Genomic DNA, 22,502 nt, shown 5'->3' with positions numbered 1-22,502 from the left:
ATCAGAAGACTGATACTAACTGATTTCAGGATATGTATAGCTATTTTTATCAATAAATTTTATTTTATTATTATAAAATAATCTATATTTTATCAATAAAATATAGATTATTATAAAGATGGGCATTTATAGATCAATGGAATAGAGTTCAAACCCGCACATACCTTGTCAACTGATTTTTGACAAAGATGTCAACAAATCCAAAAGAACAGCATAATATGTTTCTATAACTGTTGATGAAACAACTCAATAATCATGTTTTTAAAAAGAACCAGGACTTTTATGTCACATCATAAACAAAAATTAACTGGTAATGCATCACAGACCTAAACATGAGGATTTAAATTATAAAACTTAAGAGAAATTCATAGAGACCTTGGACATAGAAAAGATTTCTTAAATATGGCATAAAAAGTACAAATTATGTAAGGAAAAAAATAATTGGACTTAGTCAAAATAAGAAGAAATTGCTCATCAATAGATACTGCTAAGAAAATAAAAAGGCAATCTACAGAGAGGAGAAAATATTTGTAAACCATATATCCAACAGAACACTTGTATCTAGAAAAAATAATTTTCCTATGATTTAACTTTTTAAAAAGCCCTCAATTTTAAAAGGTACAAAATATTTGAAAAGTCATGTCACCAAAGAAGATATAAAGATGGCAAATTAGCACATTAAAAGATGCTCAAAATCATAGCCAAAAGGGATATTTAAGTTAAAAACCACAATGTGATAGCACTGTATACTCAGTGGAAAGGCTAAAATTAAAAAGACTAATATGGTAGAAGTTAAAAATGGGTCAAACCAGGGAATAGGTTGACACAGAAAATAACAAGCTTTTTACTTTTCATGTGGTCCAGACAAAAAAAGATATCTTTATGCCATTAAAATTTTATTAGGTCCTCAGGAAACTCATGATGTATTTTTCTGTTTGTTTGTTTTTATGCATAAATGTGTCATGACTTTCCTGACAACCCAACAGAAAAGATACCTATTTCATAATAAGCTGCAACAAAACCTTTAAAGCTGCTTCTGACACATAAATAATTGACGATTATATGGAGCATTTACTATTGTTACATAAATAAAAATTTGACAGGCTTTTGGTACCTACTACTTAGAAGGGAGACTCTAGCCTTGGAATTTCCCAAGATAAGGGATTATCTTTGTTACGGTAATAAGGAAACTTATGGTGCAGGTTGGTCATGCCAAAAAACCAGCCACATGATTAGAGGTTGGGGCTTTAAGCAGTCCAGCCTCCAGAAAGATACTGGGACTGGAGACTGAGTTCCACCACAGAAAGAGTCAATCATGGATGGCCACATAGTGAATTCTGAAGACTGAAGTTCAGTAGAGATTTCTTCGTGTCTTTTTATTTGTTCCTGAGTTATAGTCTTTCTAATAAATTAATTTTAAAAATAATAAACTATAATCATAATTATAGTACTTTCCTGAGTTCTCTGAGTAGTTTTAGTGAATTATTGAATCAGAGAGAGTCTTGGGGATGCCCTAATTTACAGTTACTTGGTCAGAAGTGCATGTGGCCTGTGGAGCCCCTGAACTTGTGGCTGGGATGTAAAGAAGGGTCAGTTGTATGCACAACTGAACCCTTAACTTGTGGAGGTCCTTGTTAACGCCAAGCATTGGGTCACTAGAAAAGTCATGATACACTTCTTCATGTCTTTTATTTATTTATTTTTTAATGCATGTTCTAGTTACCGCTAGAACAAAACTGAAGTACACATGTTATTGTTAGGCCAGTGGGGAATTAAACAGAATAAATGTATTTAATATGTTTACCCTAAACACGTTTACTCTAAACCTTACTGTTGTACATAAACATTCATTTCCTCATAATGCTAAAATAGACACTTCGGGTATAAAAACTTGTGCATTTCAGAAGTAGATTCTTACCAGAGAAAGAATACTAAATAGGTAGTTGATAGACTGATAATATAAAAATGTGCATAATATTTACAAAATAATGATGCTTATGTTATTTGCTACATAATTTTACAACAACTAAGAGCTAAACTGGAGGCTTAATACTTAACCTTTATTAATGGCAGAAAAAAATGGGAAACACATAATCAGGTTCTTTCTATTTACCAAAAATAGTCAATATACATCATCGCCTTGGATGACTGATTAAAAACTCATTAACAAGTCTTGAAAAAATTAAATGTTTTAAAAGACTTTTTTCAAGTCTGTATTTCTTTTCCACACTTCTCATATCAGGTATCATCACAAAGCCCCTGGTGCCTGCATTCTAGATTTAATCAGTGTACATGGTGCTTACCTGGTTTTACAGCTCGCCCACACAGCTGGGGTTGCAGAAGAACTTGTAGCATGGCAGGATTGTTTAAACTTTTCATAATTTGCACTGGATTGGGTTCCGGAAGCAATCCCTTTTGATTACTGTGCATCTTCAGTGATTACAGAAATAAATATCAGAACAAATATTAGTACAGAAGATTTCATTTTAAAGCCTTTCTTTCATAAATTCTTATCTGATAAGATCTACTTTCTGATAAATACAATTCAATTTTTATATTTGTTGAATACTTTCTAAGCACAGTTCTCAGTTATAACGTTCTCAATTAGATGTGCAACCTTGCAAATGGCATGAAATCCTCAAAGAATGTTTTGATTAAAAACCAATTGGTTTTAAGAGGAATGACAATTTAGTACAATAAATGGCTTCATAAAATATAAATAGAAAAATGACAAGAGAATCTGAATTTAGCAACAGGGAGATAAGATGAACACTTTAGAATACTATCACAGAAGAACCTCATTATAATGTTAATCTAAGGGACCAGCAGATGGCATAATGGTTATGTCACTGGACTCCCACAGAGCTGACGCCAGACCCAGCGGCTTAAAACTCACACTGGGCACATATGCATGTGTGCCCAAGATCCTGAGAGAATGAAAGAGAAGGAACTACAGCGTGGTCATCCCCCTTGGGGGGTGATTTCTTGCTTTCTGTCTCTCTGTCTCTGTCTCTCCAGTGAATGCACATGCCCAATAGCAAAAATTTCTCGTAAAAAAAAAAAGTTAATCTAAATAATCTGAATGACCTTATAAATCAAAATTTTCTTATAATAAACTTAATTTCATTGGCTTAATCCTATGAGACTAAAATAAACACACATATATATAAATAAAATAATTGGGAAGCTTGCTAAAAATATGAAATTGTTAGGCCAGCCTGTGGCATGGTGGTTAAGTGGCTACGCTGGGTTCACAGTTCAAGTCCTGAAACCAGTGGCATGAGAAACATTCCAGGTGTGCTTGCATGTATGCCCAAAATTCAGAAAGGAGGGAGAAACAGAGGTGATGGAATTGCAGAGTGACCATCTGCCATGGGGAGGTGATTTCTCACTCCCCCCAACTTTCTCTCCATCAAACACATCTACCCTCTGGCAAAACTAAAGAAAAAAAATATTAGAAATTGTTTTCACTTGTATTAGGTTGTTGAGAAAGTCATGACATATTTTTCTTTGCAAAAATGCCTTATGACCTTACCAACAAAGCAATAAAACCCAGTCTGAAAGGTGGGGATATTAATACACTTATTTAAAAGGACAACTATAAACTTCTAGCCATGAGAAGGGAGAACAAGGACAAATGGATCCCTTTCCCAACCCAGACCCTGAGAGGGAAGCACAATGGATTGGAGAAACTGACGTGCAGGTGTGGGAAACTCCTGTCCTGGAGAGACACTTTGTCTCTTCAGGAAGCATGAGCAGAGAGCACGAGACAGCCTGGGGATAAAAGCCTGGGGAAGGGCTTTCGAGCTGTGAAACTACTCCTGCTTCTTCCACATTGCCTATAGGGGAGCAGGACTTTCCCAGCCAGGACAGCGAGACAGAACAGCCACATCAGCCCCACAACAGCCACAGGGCCCACGAATTAAAAGCAAATGGCACACAGGTGAAGAGGCGGTGGGGAACAGATCCCACTATGGACAGGCCGAGTGGCTGATCACTGAAAACTCCTCACTGGGGACCAACAGTGTAATGGTTACACTGCTGGACTCCCACATAGTCCACGTAGTCGACATTGGTTCAAGTCCCAGACCTGGAGACTTACAACTCACGCTGGGCACATGTGCGTGCGTGCCTGACCCAAATCGCGAGAAGAGAATGGAGGAGAAGGGATTGTAGCATGGCCATCATCCCCTTGGGGGAGAGGGGTATTTCTTGTTTTCTGTCTTTCTGCCTCTTTGGCAAGCATGCCCTATAGTAAAAAATAGTAAAAAAAAATCTCTCCCTTAAAAAAAAGAAAGAAAACCCGTCATTGCCCCATCCTTCTCAGTTTAGGGTAGAAGAGTTCTAAGAGTTTTAACTAAGGAAGGCTGAGGTAGGGAAGGGCAGGGCTGCAGGCAGAGATACAACGAGGCTTATCACTCTCTCCCTTCTAAGTACGAGGTACCAAAGGCCTGTCAAATTCTTCTTTATATAACAATAATATTAAATGCTTCATATAATCGTCAATTATTCATGTGTCAGAGGCAGCTTTACAAAGTTTGTTGCAGCTTATTATGAAATTAGGTATCTTTTCTGTCGGGTTGTCAGGAAAGTCATGACACATTTTTGCATAGAAAAACAGAAAAATACATCATGAGTTTCCTGAGGACCTAATACAATTTCAATGGTATAAAGATATCGTTTTTTGTCCTGACCACATGAAAAATAAAAAGCTTATTATTTTCTGTGCCAATCTTGTCCCTGGTTTGACCAGGTTAACTTTTTTTTCTCTTTTGTAGAAAGTTTTTGCTATTGGGTGTGTGTGCTCACCAGAGAGACAGAGGAAAACAGAGAGACAGAAAAAGTGAAATCACCCCCCAGAGGGGATGGCCATGCCACAATTCCTTCTCTGTTCTCCTCTCAGGATTTTGGCAACGCATGCATCCACGCCCAATTTGAGTTTTAAGCTGCTGGTTCCAGGACTTGAACCACCATTGACAACATGGAAGTCCAGTGACATAACCATTACACCATCTGCTGGTTCCCATTTTAACTTCTACCATGTTAGTCTTTTTTATTTTTCTTTTTAATTTTTCAATTGAGTATATAGTGCTATTATTACATTGAGGTTTTTAATATGAATATCTCTTTTGGCTATGATTTTGAGCATCTTTTAATGTGCTAATTTGTCATCCTTATATCTTCTTTGGTGACATGACTTTTCAAATATTTTGTACCTTTTAAAATTGAGTTGCCTTTTTTTGGGGGTGGGGGAAGATTTTTGCTATAGAATGTGTGCTCATCAGAGACAGAGGGACAGAAAATGAGAAATCACCCCCCGGGGGGGGGGGTGTGTGGCCACGCAACAATCCTTTCTCCTCCATTCCCCTCTGCAGATCATGGGCATGCACACACAGGCACCCAGCATGAGTTTAAGTCACTGAGTCTGAGTCTCAGACTCCGGTCAACTACATGGGAGTCCAGTGACGTAGCCATTACGCTATCTGCTGGTCCCCTAAAATTGAGTTGCTTTTTAAAAGCTAAATCATTAGACCAGCAGTTACGTATTGGCTATGTCGCTGAACTCCCACATAGTCGATCACGGTTCGAGTCCCGGACCCCATGGCTTAAACTCATGCTAGGTGCTGTGCATGCATGCCCAAGATCCTGAGAGGAGAATGGAGGAGAAGGAATTGTGATGTGGCCATTCCCCGGAGAGGGTGATTTCTCGCTTTCTGTCTCTCTGTCTTTCTGGTGAGCACACATACCCTACAGCAAAAACCTCTCTCAAAAAAAAAAAAAGAAAGCATTGCCAAGTTTAAGGTCTCTATGATTTTCTCTGAGATTTTCTTAAGTTTTATCATTTAACCCTTGTGTTTAGGTTTGTGATATATTATCAGTTAATTTTTGTTTATGGTGTGAAATAAAAGTCCTGGTTCTTTTTTTAAGCATGATTATTGAGTTGTTTCAGCATCAATTATATAAAAATATTATCAGTTGACTAGGTATGTGTGGGTCTGTATTTGAACTCTATTCCATTGATCTAAATGCCCATCTTTATAATAATGTATATTTTCACGATAAAAATAGCTACACGTGTCCTGAAATCAGTTAGTATCTGTCCTCTGATTTTATGGTTTTTTTTTTTAAGTTGTTTCCTCTATTGTAGGTCCTTTGCATGGGAATGTAAATTTTAGAATTATATATTCCTGATAATAGTCTTCGTTTTGGAAATCTTTTATATTAACATAGCCACTGGTTTTTAAATGTTAGTATTAGCATAATAAATTAGTATATATACATATATGTATATTTAATAAAATATCCTTTAAATTGTCAAAGTGGGTTTGTACTCATTAAAAATTTTGCTTCTCTCTTTTCTTTTAAAGAATTATTTATTTTATTTAATTTGTTATTATTTTTACTTTGACCAGAGAGAGAGAGAGAAAGGGAACGCAAGAAAGCAAGCTCCAGGTCTGGTACTCAAACTGCAGTCAACCATATGGGAGTCCAGCATCTTAACCATCATGCCACCTGCCGGTCCCAAGGAGGATTATCTCTAAGGTGCAGTGCTGCCTCGCTGGGATGGAAAAGGGCTGTGATCAAGCCCAGGGAGTAAAGACAGAACTTCTCTGCCCTGAGCTCCTGGCCTGCCTTTCCTAAATCAAAGCTAAAACTGGCTTTACCTATCGCCAGTCCATCCCCTTTCCCCTGCACTTCTAAACACTGACGTGCAAGGAAATTGATACCTACCCAACCCCTAGGAAAATATGTATTCACAGAATACTCATCTCCCTAATGCTAGATGGGAAGTAAAAATATTATAAAAAGCATAGTTGCAAGAAAACACGAAGTAAAATACTGAAAAGTATCCTAATCACTTATCGACCTCCAGCCAGCCCAGATCACATGCACGTGTACACGCCTGGTATGTACACGCCCAATGTACATAGATGGGCCCTGAGACGTGAACCTGGAACTCTGCCATGTGGGTCTGTTTATGTTCCCACTGCACCACCATCTGGACCCAGGAAGGAATGTTTCTGAGCATACACAGTATTTTCAACCACATGTTAAACCACAAAAGAAGCTGTAAGATCCTCTCCTGAAACCAACACTAGAGACTAGGTTCTCTGACTAGCATACAATAAAATCAGAAATACGTAATAGAAGAATAGCTTTTGAAAATTCCTAAGTAGCTAAAAATAAATATATAAATGTATATAGATAGACAGATAGATAGACAAACAGACAGACTGACTGACAGGTAGTTGTCAGGAAAGTCATGATAAATTTCTGCATAGAAAAATGTGTTTGTGTATATACGTGTCTGTGTGTATATGTGTGTGTGGGTGTGTGTATTTATTTGACTCTAAAAGGAAATCATAACAAAACTGAAACATAAGTTAAAATATATGACAGGATGAATTCTAAACTTCTCTAATTGCCTAGCAGGTAATGGGTTCCCAGTAAGTACTCAGGGGAATGAATGCTTCTGAAGGGAGAAGAAAGCAAAATAATTGGACGTTTGCAGAGGGAGTACGGGGAAAGATGACTGAGTGAATCTAACACATAACCTTCATATTTCTATAAATTAGGAACCATGATCATCTGAGAGAGAGAAGGACAAAAATAGGAGTAGAGGGAAGGTTTTAGATAGTGCTGTAGACTATTTAAAAAGAGCTAATGTGAGACAAGCTGAAGATTTGCTGGGAGGCCAGCCAAACACATGCTATTCATCTGCAGGGTATCAAGCCACCCAGTCTGGTTTTCTCCAAGAGGACACAGTGCTCTGACTTTAGAAGCAGGTGACTGGATGGGATAGATACAGTATTGTCAACTCAGGAAATCCAATCCAACAAAGTGACAATTTAACCAGAGAACATAAAGTTGATAGTGAATGAGTGGCCAAAGCAATGCATTATGCAAGGAAGAATATAAGGAGAATGTATAAAGGGACAAACTAAGAAAAAAGGGAGCAGTCCAGGACCAGAGGTGAGTCAACGATAAGAGGAGTAGGGTGGGAGATGTGAGAGGAGGGCTAATAGCAGTCTCCTACCTGCTCCTCCCTCCTCTACCATTTCCAGTTCACCTACAAATCACTGGGTGGCTTAACTCTGATCCTGTTAACTACCATGTGTATATATTTTACAAGCTCTCCACTGCTTGGCACATTTGATCTAAATCCTTGTGGGGAGACTACTGTCTTTCCTGCTATGGCATCAACCTCAACTTCCCCATACGTCACTCCACACACTCAGTCCACCGGGACCGCTCAGCACGCCCCAAGCGTGTATTAGGTCATTGGGAAAGTCAAGATGCATTTTCCCATGCAAAAATGTGTCGTGGACACCCGAAGAAATTCAGCTGGTGCTACCGCTTGAGCTGGTTTGTCTCCCCTGGAGTTACTGCTCACTCTCCCTCCTTGGCATTGGCAGGTTGGCAAGTACAAGTGCAGGGTACCCAGCTACATAAAGAGAGGGAAAGTACCTCCCCATTGGGTGCCTCATCATACTGCAATCCTTTTCCAGTTCTCCATCCCATCAGGATCCCTGGCATGTGCACACATGCCTGGCATGTTTTTCACGCCAATGGGGCCAGGATTTGAACTCTGGTTGGCCATGAGGCATCCAGCTTCCTCTGTGCTGGCCCTCACTGCTGTACCACAGAGCTGGCCCTCAATCAACAAATACTTACTATGCTAAACACTGGGATAAAAACCAGGAAGAAGGTACAATGTTTATCTCTGAAGAACTTCCAGGCTAGCCAGTTATGACAATTTATTCAAATTTCTTACAATAAGGAAATACAATATGCCACATGAGCACACATGCTCCTCTGCTTATACTATGGGTATTTATGAAAAGCCATTGAGAAAGAAGCATATTGCACCAAAACTCAGAAGAGAACAAGAACGTGAGCATCTGTTGAATGACCTTCCTTCAAGGAAATTTTCAGGATGAATACACTTTATAACCTTCTTTGTTTTTCCTAATGACCTCTGGCCTGATTTGACATTGATATCATTTGGTCCACATTTTTAAATAAAAGAATGTCTTCAAAGTGATAAAATTATAATGATGGCCCAGTTTGTGATCAATTACTTTGAGTAGCTTGGATAGATTACAATAGTATTAGAATTTTCTATATCCTGGAGCCGGCAGATGGCATGGTGGTTAAGGGCCCTGGACTCCCACATAGTTGACCGCAGTTCGAGTCCTGGACCTGGCAACTTGCTTTCTCACTTTCTCTCTTGCTCTCTCTCTCTCTCTCTCTCACTCACTCACTCACTCTGTCCTTCTCTGGTCAAATTAAGAAAATTAAATAAAAATAGTTCTTAAAAAAAAAAAGAATTTTCTATATCCTAAAATTTCTATTTCTAAAAAAGAAAGGGGGGAGAAAAAAGCTTACCACACGTTGAGCCGCTATCAATGCTGCTAATGTACTTCGCCCTGGCGCTCCCGGGGCACAGAAGGAAACCCGGATTTTGCTTCCCCTGATGGTCATTCCATCCGCCGCATTCCCACATAGTTGACCGCAGTTCGAGTCCTGGACCTGGCAACTTGCTTTCTCACTTTCTCTCTTGCTCTCTCTCTCTCTCTCTCACTCACTCACTCTGTCCTTCTCTGGTCAAATTAAGAAAATTAAATAAAAATAGTTCTTAAAAAAAAAAAGAATTTTCTATATCCTAAAATTTCTATTTCTAAAAAAGAAAGGGGGGAGAAAAAAGCTTACCACACGTTGAGCCGCTATCAATGCTGCTAATGTACTTCGCCCTGGCGCTCCCGGGGCACAGAAGGAAACCCGGATTTTGCTTCCCCTGATGGTCATTCCATCCGCCGCATGCTGCGCCTCTTCAGCCTGCTCTGCAGTGTTATATTCAACCACTGCAAAGCCACCGACATAGCTACCTTCATCCTGCGCAAGCTGATGTAACACATTGTATTAAAAGGGAACTCTGATATGTACTTACAAACATTTATTTATAAAATACAATTTTAAAATTTAAGAACATCTGTATCAGAGCATCATGATGGTGAAAATAATGTATTCGTTCTCTATAAAAATAGAAGTTTACTAGTTGCTAGATGCAGTCTTTCCTGAAGAAAGGAAGATAAGTCTGTCCAGTTTCTTTTCAACTCTTAAAACCCAAATGACAACAGCCCCAATGTACTGAGAAATGCATATATTGGTAATTTATAGGAAGATGTGGACACACATCACTTAAAACAAAATTCACAAGATACATGGATAATGAAACACTGTGAACAATTATTTGACCACATACCAATGTAAAATAAATTCAGTAATATTAAGAGAAGAAAGGGAGGAAGAACCAAAGTCAATTTTTATTTCAATATTTAAGGCAGATCCCAGGAATTTGGGCAAGTATACCAAAGCAAACCTTATTTAGGAAAACTGTGCCCCAGACGTAAAATGCCATATGCAACGTACAACTTTTATTTCCCTAAGTAATGTGCCCTAAGTAAACTCCTGCTGTGAAGAACTTGATTGATTTCCATCACCCACCTGTAAGGGTGTAAAGGAAGAAAGTCAAGTCCTGGATCTGCAGACTGGTGCAAAGAGCAAAAATAAGAACAAAATAAGACACTAAAATGTTTCTAAGTTTTGAACAAGTCTGAATTATCTTAAATACATTCATGACATAAAGTGATAAATGTGACAAAATTCAGCGAAGTCTGTCCTTGAGAAGACACGTTTATAACACTTCTGACTTTGACATCTTCTAAGTTGATACTGCAGTTAAGTCATTTCTTAGTCCTTTTTAGTTGCTTTTCACCTAATTTTTGAGCTTTACTTTCTTCTACTTTCTTGCAGTGTGCAGACCAAATTTCTACTTTCCTTCACATTCTTCTTTCAAATATATTTGTCCTCAAATATCATCCCCCTTCCATATAAAATCTTGTCCAATCATGTGGGGCAAGGGAAAAATGCATACCTCTTCCAAACATTTCTCTAACAGTCCTACTTCTCTTATCATCAAAGCAAGTACTTATAAAAGTCAGTAGTTCCTTTAGACTCTTGACCACAAGGTAAGAGACTCTATCTTCAATATAGTCCACATTAATTTACCAAGCAAAAGAGCCAGAATTTAACAGGCAACTGAGAAAGAGCCATTCTAAAGTTGTTGTATTAATGTTTTTAAAACTTAATTTTCTTTTTATTATTTGTTTTGTTATGATGTTTTTTGGTTTTTGGTTTTTGATTTTTTTTTTGAGAGGGTTTTGCTATAGGGAACATGCACTCGCCAGAAAGACAGAGACAGAGAGACAAAAAGTGAGAAATCATCCCCCCCCCCAGGGGGGATGGCCATGCCACAATTCTTTCTCCTCCATTCTCCTCTTGGGATCTTGGGCATGCACACACATGTGCCCGACGTGAGTTTAAGCCACCGGGTCTGGGACTTGAACCGCAGTAGACTACATGGAAGTCCAGTGACATAGCCATTACGCCAACTGCTGGTCCCTCGTTATGATGGTTTTTATGCCTATATAAATTATAGTATCATTTTAAGTCTTCCAAAGGACAAAATCATCTTAAGTCCACAATATCAGCACTTTCAGAAAGAAAAAAAATTCAATTCAATTCAATTATTAGAGCCATTCAAAGGTATAATGGTCTGATTTGTGACCTAGTTAATTTTCCACTATTTTGAAATATTTTGGCAGAGCTAAGTGGTCACTCTAAAATATTAGAGCAAAGATTCTCTAACAGATATAAAGCTAAACTAATCACTAAGTTCTCTTCCAACTTTGAGATCATAATTTGAATACAATTTATGATAAAGGCTATACCCCTCACATTTGCTTCAAAGGTCCCAACTAATGCTACTAAGAATTCTTATGTGTGGCCACAGGGTGAATTCAGTATGTAAGTCTTAATATTCAAGAATAGCATGTCAACAAGTCAAATCAGGGAATTGGTCAGTAGTACAATGTTAAAACATAATGCTCGGTGAGGCTGACCCACATGAGAAGGTTCTGGGTTCATGTCCAGAAGCCTCCCTGAATATTCTGGGTACACTTGTGCAATGATCTGGAGCTTGCTGGGGGCCCTGTTGGAGGTAATGACTCTCTGGCTCATGGAAGAAAAATAACAAATACAACTTTTTAAAAGCCGATCGACTTTCAATAACTGGGCAAAGATTTGATAAAATATATGCTAAAAAAATTTCTAGTTTTATAAAATTCTTTATTTTTTTTTAATTATTACATCAAGATTGGTGGGGTGGAGATATAAGAAAAAATTAAGATGGTAGCAACTGTCTTAAAAATATATTTTGCCACAAGATCCCACTCATAGGTTGAATCTAAAAAAGTCGATCTCACAGGAGAGAACAGAATGATGGTTACTATGGGCTAGAGTAGTTAAATAAGGGATACGGTTGGGATGTCAGTCAAAACATAGAGAATGTCAGTTGGACAGGAAGAATGATTTCAAGAGAGCTATTGTATAACATGGTAACTAGAATTAATAACAATCTATTGTTTTTTTTTTTTTCTTTTTTTGGAGAGGTTTTTGCTATAGGGTGCGTGCGCTCGCCATAAAGACAGAGAGAGACAGAGAGACAGAAAGCGAGAAATCACCCCCCCAGGGGGGATGGCCATGCCACAATCCCTTCTCCTCCATTCTCCTCTCGGGATGCACGCACACGTGTCCAGTGTGAGTTTAAGCCACCAGGTCCAGGACTCGAACATAGCCATTATGCTATGCTATGCTATGCTGGTCCCACAGTGTATTTTTGAAAAAATGCTAAGAAAGTGATACTTACCAACTTATTTTTGAAAAAATGCTAAAAAAGTGATGCTAAGTATTCTCATCATGTTGTACTGGATAAATACATCCAATTTTATTTGTCAGTTTTAAAAGTAATCAAATATATTGGGGGGCAGGCAGGCAGGTAGCATCGTTGTTAAGGGTGCTGGACTCCCACTCCCACATGGCCAACAGCAGTTCGAGTCCCAGACCTGGCAGCTTGTTTTCTCACTTTCTCTCTCTCTCTTTCTCTCCCTCTCTGGTCAAATTTAAAAAATAAAGAATTGACTATTTGCTATAAAAAAATCTACAAGGGGGACTAGCAGGTGGTATGGTGGTTAAGGTGCTGGATAAACTCACATGGCTGACCATGATTTGAGTCCTGGACCTGGTGGCTTTCTCTCTCACTTTCCCTCTGTCTCTCTCTAGTCAAATTGAAATAAATGAATGGATGAATAAAATTAAATAAATAATTTTTAAAAATCTATAGGGTAGAAGTTATAGATAGTACATAACTTTGACCATTCATTCAAATATACTTAGCTTTACTACGATAAAGTACTTGAAGTTCTCGTTAGTGTTATCAGTTTACAAAATCTTCTCTAAATGTCTCACGTACAATGACCCCATTAAGATGGAATTATATATTCTTCTTAAACCTTATAATTTTCTTCTCTTCTCTGTTGTAACATTCTTTATGCAGGATTGACAAATACTTGCTTACTCGTCACTCTCTTCTACCACACTGTTACTGAGATAAATATCAAGCCTGTTTTTCTGACACTTAGCACAGAATCTGCACTAGGAGAGGAGGCAGTAAATAAGGGTCAGACAGACAAATGCATCAAGAGATGAGTGATGGCACAAACAGATGGGAAGAGAAGAAGAATGAGTAAGCCATGGGCTTGCTCAGGTGTATTTAACTACATAACAACACAGGCTGGCCTATCAGCAGAAGAATTTACTATTTTCCATTAGATTGAAATCTTCACTACAGACTAAAGCAGAATCGAACCATCCTTTGTGATATCCACATAGGCATGATAAATAAATGTAAAAGTGCATGGAGATACAGATGCAGATCTTATAAGTATTTCTAAGGAGCTTTTACAAATACATACCTGGCAAAACACAGGTTTATGGACACTGGAAAAAAACTGCAGCAGCTCTTCTGAATCCCGGTAGTCACTAGGGAGTTTATCTATACAAAGGCACTTAGAATGAATGAGCTCTGAGGCCAAGAGATTAACATCCATCCATTGTGCAAAGAGTGCTGATGCTCCCAACTGTTTGCCCAACAGCTCCAACCTGGCCTTTGCAGCGAAGTCTTTTTTCATGTATTCCACAAATCCATAGCCTTTGGAATGACCAGTGACTTCACTATAAACCAGGAAACATCTCTCAATATTTCCATAAGCACGAACGAGTTCCTCAAATTCTTCTAATGTAAAAGAAATGGGCAGGTTGGTAATACACAGCAAAGCATCTGTTGGCTGGAGCTGGACTATTAATTCCTTTCCTCGAAAAGAATATTGATGAAACATCTGAATTGCATTCTGGGCTTGTTCCCCATTCAATAAGGTTACAAATGCTGGAAGATAAAAATAATAATAATAATAATGAATTCAAAGAGTTTTTAGTAGGCCAGTATTTTCAATTATTATTATTTTTTTGGACTGTGACCCACAGTGAGAAATACGTTTTATGTCTGTGACTCGGTACATACGTATTTGTCTGAAACTAAATCATCATTAAGCGATACCACTAGTAATGTAATATAATCATATTTTTTATTCTGCTTCACCATATATTTTTTTTTTGAGAGATTTTCACTGTAGGGCACGTGCGCTCGCCAGACAGACAGAGAGAGACATAGAGACAGAAAGCGAGAAATCACCCCCCAGGGGGGATGGTCACGCCGCAATCCCTTCTCCTCCATTCTCCTCTCGGGATCTTGGGCACGCACGCACACGCGCCCGGCGTGAGTTTTAAGCCACCGGGTCCGGGACACGAACCGCGGTCGACTACATGGGAGTCCAGCGACATAGCCATTACGCTAACTGCTGGTTCCTTCACCATATATTTTAATGCGGACCTATCTACCAAACTTTTGGGCTGCTGGAAAAGTCATGACACATTTTTGCATAGAACAAGTATGTCTTGACTTTTCCGACAACTCAATTTCATGATTAGCAATTTAAGTAGAACGTATAATGAATTATATTAGGAGTTTTACTGTAACATCGTACAACATTCTGGATTTTTTGTTAATCCTTTCCAGCTACATAGAGATTGATTTTCCCTTCTAACAAACCGTGATGAAGTTTCATGTAGCCTTTATAAAAATTCACATTGATGGGGCCGGCAGTTGGCATGGTGGTTAAGGTGCTGGAATATCACATGCTGACTGTGGTTTGAGTTCTGCATCCAGTGGCACATGTGCGTGGACATCTAAAATCCCGAGAGGAGAAGGGATTGCGGCATGGCCATCCCCCCAGCAGTTGATTTCCTCACTTTCCCTCTCTTTGTATCTCTCTGTCTCTTTTCTCTTCAGCAAGCACACGTGCCCTATGACAAAAACCTTAAAAAATAAACAAAACTCACGCTGAAATAAAAATGAAGTATAAAATGTTTCTTTCTTCCTGGGGAGTTCTAAAAAATACCACTGGATAGCAAGAAGTTGAAAAACTAAAAGTATGGCAAAAAAAGACACCAAAATGCCCAAAGCAAACTAGTTCTTTCTCCAATTCATGTATTTCCTGAAAATCAGATTAATTAGACTGAAAAATTACACACAAATACAATTTGGTATACTTTTTTGATGAATAATATTGAATGAAAAGATGAAGATGCTTATCTTGAACATGTAGCTTAATTTGAAATCTTCGTAAAAACAATAGAAAATATCTGTCCTGTTCATCTAACAAAGTTTTTTTCAGCATTGAGCAAGAAACGCATATAATAACATATATATCATCTAAAACATGGTTCAGGGCCAGTAGATGGTATGGTAGTTAATTAAGGCACTGGATCCTACGTGGCTGACTCTGAAATCCGTCCCAGACTCAGCAGCTTGAAAAACACACTGGGTACCTGTGAATATGTGCCAAAAATACCAAGAGGAGAATGGAAGAGAAGGGAATGCAACATGGCCTTCCCCCCAGGGGGTAATTTCTCACTTTCCATCTCTCTCTGTTTCTCTCTGGTGAGTTTACATGCATGGAGCAAAAAAATCTTTTAAAAAAAAAACAAGATACAAATATAAAACTCTAAGTCTGTGACATAGCATATGTATTCCTATATCTGGTAAAATTAGCTGTATAAATGTGTTTATCTGTTGTCATAAGAGACTATAAAGATTTTAAGCAATTTGTAAGTTCAGAGTCCCCATTAAGGACATAGCACAGAGTAATCCACAAATCACAATTAATTGCTCTTTAAAAGTTCCTTCAGTGAAGTTGTTCTGGGTACAGTTAATTTATCCAAATTCATTTAGGACAGCATGGTAGTGTGTGGCCTATGGCAAATAATGTATAAAGCAAGGAAAAAACAACTGAAAGAACCTGGGGACCTCTGCCCTCACTTAGTCTTGGTGCTCATGCGGCTCTCAGAGCACGCCTCACCACACTGAGTGTCATGCAAACACTTAAACACATTTTGCATTTAATGTGATCTCTGCATGCACGGGAATTACTGTCAAAGGGAAGCTAACTCTTCCAATATTGGAGGAAAAATGGCTTTCCCACTGCTACTGAGAGAATATCAGTTGGTTTCCAACACCCTTTTGAAAGAGTTTGTGTATTTTCATTCTATGTCCTTTTTCCTTATGCTGATAAAATACCATTATATTCTACTTCCCTAAAACAAGCCAACAAGCCAACAACAGTTTGTACATACCAGTTAAGTTCCCGTACCAGTCCATAAATTCATCAGGTCATATCTGACTTGCAGTCAGGGCACTGGAAATTTGGTAACCATTCTCTTTCCTGGTTTCCAAATTACATACTTATTCCTATTCTCCACGTATATACCTGTCCAAACACTCTTCCTCCACTTCCCTTGCTATAATAGAGCTTCATCCTCCACTCACACTTGTAAGACGGTACTCCTGAATGTGTTTTCCTGGCAGATTCACACATGGTAACACCTGTAACCCCAGACCCTTAAATCTCTCCTCTCTCAATCTATGCCCTCTTTCTGGCAAATCTATCCATTCCCATTTATTCAGTATCATGTGCCAGGTACTATGTTGGCCCCTGGAAATGTGTTGGTGAGTAAAACAGTAACATCCCTTTCAACAGAGTCCACAGTTCAACAGGGGATGCAGACATTTAACAAAGAGTTACAAATGTGATGCTATCAAAAAGGAGATATGAGGGGTCATGAAAACAATTAAACAGAAGAAAAGTAACCAGGTTTAGGGCTCACATAAGGCCTCCTGTACCCTACCAACTCCCCAAAACTTTTCTAAACTCCAGTTCAAATATATCTTACACACAGGACCAGCAGGTGACGTAGTGGTTGAGTCACTGGACTCCCACATGGCCAACTGCAGTTTGAGTCTCAGACCTAGAGACTTGTTCTCTCTCTCTCTCTCTCTGGTGAGCACGCATGCCCTATAGCAAATTTAAACAATAATAATAAATAAGATGAAATAATTTTAAATATATTTATTTTTAAATATATACCACACACACACAGAGATATATATATCTTACACACGGATTCTCACCTGACTATTCAAATGTAACTCATAATCTTCATCCTCTCTATGCCAAAAAATACCCCCCAAAAGAAAACCAAACCAACCCTCAATATTGCTCATCTTCTTTCATCCCATTAGAGCTGGTGGCACCACACTTACAAATAAGAAAACTGGATTTAACCTAGTCTCTGTCCCCCCTCATCTCCCATATAAAAAGAACCCTCCAATCTCATCCTTCAGATCGGTCTTGAATCCATGTTCTTTTCTTCATTTCTCTCATTTTCCCTCTTGTTAAGTCTTTGTCCACAACGGCAATAAAGTCATCTCTCAAAAACAGAAGTTTAGGGCCAGCAGGTGGTGTGTTGGTTGGGGCACTGGACTCCCACATGGCCAACTGAGACTCAGATCCCAAACCTAGCAGCTCATTTCTCACTTTCCCTTCTCTCTCTGTCTCTCTGGTTAAGTTAAAAAATAATAGGGGCCAGCAGGTGGCGTGGTGGTTAAGGGTGCTGGACTCCCACGTGGCCAACTGCAGTTCTACTCTCGGATCTGGTGGCTTCCTTTCTCTCTCTCTTTCTCACTCCGTCCCTCTCTGGTCAAATTGAAATGAGCAAATAAATAGAGTTAAATAAAAAAATAATTCTTAAAAAAGAAAAAAAATATTTAAAAAAAGATGCCATTAATGGTTATGAGTTCAGTTTCTAATATGTGAATATAATCCTCTTGTAGAATATTAAGAATGAGATGTCCAAAAGGTTGCTGGAAATTTGGTCTGAAGCTCAGGAAAGTAGTAATGCTAATGACAAAGATCTGAGCATTGTCAGAGTGGAATCTCAAACACAGTAGCTTGCCGTAAGCTACCAAGCACACTAAAGACATGCACGCACACATGCGGATACAGAATTTAGCAGCTTTTATTGGTCCTAGCTGATGTTTAACAAGAGAAAATAAGATGTATCTTTAAAAAAATGTAAATCATCTACCACGTTTCCAAGTGAATCTTGACAAGTAGATCATAAGAGGAGCAAGGCCTTACAAGTCTTACTGTGAGCCCCTACATAGGTGGTGTTACCAGCCCGAAGAATGTGGAAATGGTGATAAGGATATGAAGAATTGCTAGAGTAGATGTAGCAGTGACTTTTCAGTCCTGTGTTCTCCTGTTTTCTCATGGGAACACCTAGGAGGATATATATTAATCCCATGAGAAGTCAGGTTTCCATTTAAGATTGGGGGACCTCCCCATTTTGAGAGAGGCTTCAATGAAACATACACACACTAAAAGGCATTGTTGGGTTCATTGGGAAAAAAATAGACTCATTAGGAAAATACAGGTGGTACAATGACATTAGTATATCTACAAAAAAACGTAATTAAAAAATCTTATAGAAAAGACCTGAGGTATTACACAGCTATGCTAATTCACAGCAATGCAAATGAGGTACCTTACAACATGAGTAATAAAACATCCTGTAAGAAAAGACTCAGAATTCTATATACATTGCTGGGGAAGAGGGGGTTAGAAGGGGAGGCTGGTAGAAATGTCCATTTAAGTATAGGACCTTGAGTAATTTTCTCTTATCATGAAACCATAATAACCAAAAATAAGCTTATGGATGTAGCCATGGTGACATATGAGTTGGAACGCATGCCATGTACAAAGGTGAGTAATAAAAGTGAAGCAAACGAGCAAAAATATATCAAAAGTGACTAAAATTATGTGTTTTCATTGTTAAGAGATGTAGTGAAATTCTCATCTAGTGAATTCCGATTCAGCATTTCCTTGATATATCTTTTATAATTTTCACTCTAATTATAATGAAAACCATTTTTCAATGTAATTTTGCAATAAAAATGTTTCTTTATTTCTCATTACATAAGAACATGCTCATGTACAGCTACTGAGCAGGCTTACAATGTGCACACTGTATCTTCTCTTTCTTACCGTTTAATCTCTTCATAGTCTACAGATGTCAAGAGGTTCAGATTAAGCTTGTTAAAGATCTGCTTCACTCGAACTCACTGATGATTATTTATTTAGCAGTTTTATGTAACCCTGTCATTGATAAGCACTCTATTAATTTGCCGAGGGACAAATCAACACTAGTTATTTTTCTACCGGCTATTAGACTCGGTGCTGCTGTTTGTTACAAACCACTTGCCAGTTAATTATAAATTATGGGTCCTCTTTGCCTCTATTAATTGATATCTCCTCAGCCTTTGTAATACTAGACAAATAAATTGAAGACAAGATTTATTAAGCAGTGGATGTCTTGTGTCTCTTGATTAGTATTCTTTACTTTTTTAACATTTATACTTGTTTATACAGATTTGACAGTCCAATGCATTAGAGAAATTATCTTTAGGGTGTTTCAGAGTTTAAAAAATAAAGGAAGAGAGAGAGATACAGAGAGATAGATTTAATAGGCTTTCTACAAATTTATTTCAAATGACCCACAATTTATTGTGAGCAATTTCTAAAATGCCTTCTGACTTTGTGTTACAAACTAGAGATAGCAACCTCCCAATTATGCAAAAGCTAATATTCAAATGGTTATATAGTCTATATGTCCAGTTACTATAAGATAACGCATGCCCTATAGCAAATTTAAACAATAATAATAAATAAGATGAAATAATTTTAAATATATTTATTTTTAAATATATACCACACACACACAGAGATATATATATCTTACACACGGATTCTCACCTGACTATTCAAATGTAACTCATAATCTTCATCCTCTCTATGCCAAAAAATACCCCCCAAAAGAAAACCAAACCAACCCTCAATATTGCTCATCTTCTTTCATCCCATTAGAGCTGGTGGCACCACACTTACAAATAAGAAAACTGGATTTAACCTAGTCTCTGTCCCCCCTCATCTCCCATATAAAAAGAACCCTCCAATCTCATCCTTCAGATCGGTCTTGAATCCATGTTCTTTTCTTCATTTCTCTCATTTTCCCTCTTGTTAAGTCTTTGTCCACAACGGCAATAAAGTCATCTCTCAAAAACAGAAGTTTAGGGCCAGCAGGTGGTGTGTTGGTTGGGGCACTGGACTCCCACATGGCCAACTGAGACTCAGATCCCAAACCTAGCAGCTCATTTCTCACTTTCCCTTCTCTCTCTGTCTCTCTGGTTAAGTTAAAAAATAATAGGGGCCAGCAGGTGGCGTGGTGGTTAAGGGTGCTGGACTCCCACGTGGCCAACTGCAGTTCTACTCTCGGATCTGGTGGCTTCCTTTCTCTCTCTCTTTCTCACTCCGTCCCTCTCTGGTCAAATTGAAATGAGCAAATAAATAGAGTTAAATAAAAAAATAATTCTTAAAAAATTTTTTAAAATAGTAATAAAATTAAACACATAATTCTTAAAAAAAAAAAGAAAGAAAGAAAAACGTTCAGGTGTGTCTGTTTACTACCTAAAGTGCAATGATTTTGCTATTACAAATGAAGCTAGGTACAGCTTAGTATCATGCCTTACAGGGATCACAGTCCACCCTTGTTCACTGCCATATCTCCTCCTCCTCCACTTCAGTTCTTTACTCTCCGACAATACTGTTATCTGTAGCTCCTTCTGGATAGCAAGCTCTTTCAGGCTCCTATATATTATACATATTTCCCCTGCCCTCTACCTTCTCAGTAGTAGTGCCATATAGTGACCACACTCCAAAACAGAAATTGTAGGGGACACATGCAAACCACAGCAGTGGGTGACTTAGGGTTTATAGTCAGTGTGTCCACTACTTCATGGACAGTTGTCGACTTGTTTCTCCATTCCCAGTCTCTGAAATATCGCTGTTACACATTTTATTTCCATGTGCATTATAAATCTTACAATATAGTACTATTTTTAAAAGAAGTATTTTATTTAACTTTAGTTATTTATTCTAAATTTGGCCAGAGAGGGACAGAGTAAGCAAGAGAGAAGGAAAGTGAGAAAGCAAGCTGCTTTCCAGGAAGCCAGGTCCAGGATTTGAACCGTGGTCAGCCATGTGAGGGTCCAGTGATCTTAACCACCACGCCACCTGCTGGCACCAATATAGTGCTACTTTTGCTTTAAATAATCAATTACCTTTTAAATAGATTGGAATTTTAACAAAAGACCTTTACTCACAGGATGACTATATTTGCTATTCATTTTTTGGTGTGCGTGCATGCGTGTATGTGTGAGTATGAGTGTGAGTGTGTGTGTGTGTGTGTGTGTGTGCTAGGTGCAGATTTCTATCTAGCTGTTGGATTTTCTTTCTCTCTAAAGATTTTAAATATTTCTTTAAAATGTAGACCTGACGATAATGATTTATTTTAAGTATTATATGACTGGAAAACATCTCTATTTCACTCTCATATTTTAAAGAGTATTTTCAATAAATAAATATTATTGTATTGGCCAGATTTTGTTCTTTTGAAAAAAGAAAAAGATGTTGCCTTGTGGTTTTCTTGCAATTTCTAAGAAATCTACTTTTCTTTTTCTTTTTTTTAAGAGAGATTCTTACCATAGGGCACATGCGCTTGCCAAAGAGAGACAGAAAGCAAAAAAATCAGCCCTCAGGGTTGATGGCCACACCGCAATCCCTTCCCCTCCATTCTGCTCTCGGGATCTTGGGCGCGCGCACACACACACACACACACACACACACACACACACACACACCTGGCATGAGCTGTAAGCCACTGGGTCCGGGACTCAAACTGCAGTCAACTATGTGGAAGTCCAGTGATATAACCATTATGCCATCTGCTGGTCCCTCTCTCTTTTCTTTTGTGTGTGTGCTCGACAGAGAGACAGGGAGAGAGAGGAACACCCCTGCCCCATGGAAGAGTATTCCATCCATCTCTCCCACCTTTCAGGAATTTGGGCACGCACATGGTCCTGGTCTGTTTCCCAAACCACCAGGTCTATGGCTTGTACCAGGCGGCCAGCCATGTGGGATCCAGTAACGTTATATGGATACAGGCCTGGAGCTGGCTGGCTAGGTCACCTTTATTTTTATTCCTCTACATGTAAGGTTCTTTTTTTTTTTTTCCCCTGGCTGGAGTTT

At 38.4% G+C, this 22,502-nt stretch overlaps 1 protein-coding gene across 1 annotated transcript in view; it reads right to left on the bottom strand.

The window, feature by feature from the left end:
• The window catches only part of RAVER2 (ribonucleoprotein, PTB binding 2), a 99,637-nt gene that overhangs the window by 29,685 nt on the left and 47,450 nt on the right, over positions 1-22,502 (bottom strand). The window contains exons 7-9 of the mRNA XM_006147547.3: positions 13,878-14,347; positions 9,715-9,906; positions 2,304-2,430 (exon numbers count right to left, since the gene is read on the bottom strand). Coding sequence (XP_006147609.1) covers positions 2,304-2,430; positions 9,715-9,906; positions 13,878-14,347 — 789 coding nt within the window. The remainder of the gene's footprint in view (positions 1-2,303; positions 2,431-9,714; positions 9,907-13,877; positions 14,348-22,502) is intronic.

Source organism: Tupaia chinensis, unplaced genomic scaffold (assembly GCF_000334495.1).
Source record: "Tupaia chinensis unplaced genomic scaffold, TupChi_1.0 Scaffold000215_1, whole genome shotgun sequence".
Lineage (NCBI taxonomy): Eukaryota > Metazoa > Chordata > Mammalia > Scandentia > Tupaiidae > Tupaia > Tupaia belangeri.
The sequence above is the reverse complement of the archived record's forward strand: the minus strand, read 5'-3'. Positions and strand labels throughout refer to the sequence as shown.